The following is a 1,203-nucleotide window of genomic DNA, read 5'->3' as shown; positions in this document are numbered from 1 at the left end:
CTAGTAGTCCGAGTTGCCATTATCGCAATAACATGACGACGTCTTTGACTTCATCCCAGATTCAGAATGGGCTCTCTGTTGAGTACTTGGGTGGTTTTCTTGGTACCGACTGCAAGATTCCCGCGTCGTCGTATTAGATTCCATCCCATATGGACGGACGTTAGGTGGACGGACGTTGGGAGGACGAACGTTAGGTGGACGGACGGAGTTCGAACGATCTGCCAGTGAACGGGTAGATGTTGACCAATCAGGCGGCGAACGTGTACTTATTGAACGATTGTTCCGATCAGCCTGCGGACATGTGAAATTCGACCGATCCGTCGATGGACGTATAAAGGTCGAAGATGCTTGTGGTAGAGTAAAAGACGAATGACCGGCCAATGGACAAGAAGAGTTGGTACGATCAGTTGGCGCACCTGAACCGCGTGTTGAACGATCGGCTGGGGCACGTGGACAACTTGAACGCTCTGATGGACAGGTGGGTATTGGACGATCGGCTGGGGTTCGTGCACAACTTGAACGTTCGGGTGGTGGACAGGTAGAAGTTGTACGATCGGGTTGCGCACGTGTACAGCTTGAACGCTCTGTTTGACAGGTAGAAGTCGAACGATCGGCAGACCCGCGTGTACAGCTTGAACGATCTGGCGGTGGACAGGTGGGGTTTGGACGATCGGCTGGGGCACGTGTACAACTTGAACGCTCTGTTGGACAGGTAGAAGTCGAACGATCAGCAGGCCCGCGTGTACAGCTTGGACGATCTGGCGGCGGACAGGTGGGGTTTGGACGATCGGCTGGGGCACGTGTACAACTTGAACGCTCTGGTGGGCAGGTGGGGATTGGTCGTTCAGGCGGTTGACAGGAAGAGGTCGAACGTTCAGAAGGTGGACAGGTGGAGGTCGAACGATCGACAGGCCCGCGTGTACAGCTTGAACGATCTTGCGGTGGACGGGCGGTGGTCTTACATGTTCGTCGCTTTTTCTCCAACGGAACTTCCTGGACTTCCGAATTGGTCTGCTGACCTGAGTCGCTGGTCACCACCGTCCCGAAGTTGATGATGATCTGTGATAGTTGGCGGTCTTCTGTATCACAGATAGATGGTTGCGAACGCTGATCGTTCTGGTGACGGTGCTGAGATTGATTCATTCCACCGTTGTTCGGCAAGCAGAGCTGTTCCGACGATCGTACCCTACTCCGGTTCGGGTT

At 54.3% G+C, this 1,203-nt stretch overlaps 1 protein-coding gene across 1 annotated transcript; it reads right to left on the bottom strand.

Moving 5' to 3' along the window:
- LOC100571851 (salivary glue protein Sgs-3-like) lies at nucleotides 1-1,143 on the bottom strand. Its single transcript, XM_008189417.1, has one exon. The coding sequence runs from the start codon at nucleotides 1,141-1,143 to the stop codon at nucleotides 1-3; it is 1,143 nt and encodes a 380-aa protein (XP_008187639.1).
- Between the last annotated feature and the right edge of the window lie 60 nt (nucleotides 1,144-1,203).

The sequence above is a fragment of the Acyrthosiphon pisum genome, chromosome X (assembly GCF_005508785.2).
Source record: "Acyrthosiphon pisum isolate AL4f chromosome X, pea_aphid_22Mar2018_4r6ur, whole genome shotgun sequence".
Lineage (NCBI taxonomy): Eukaryota > Metazoa > Arthropoda > Insecta > Hemiptera > Aphididae > Acyrthosiphon > Acyrthosiphon pisum.
This window is presented reverse-complemented; position numbering and strand designations above follow the sequence as displayed.

Excerpts from the sequence above, each read along its gene's own strand:
- LOC100571851 (XM_008189417.1), bottom strand. The coding sequence starts at position 1,143 with ATGAATCAATCTCAGCACCGTCACCAGAACGATCAGCGTTCGCAACCA.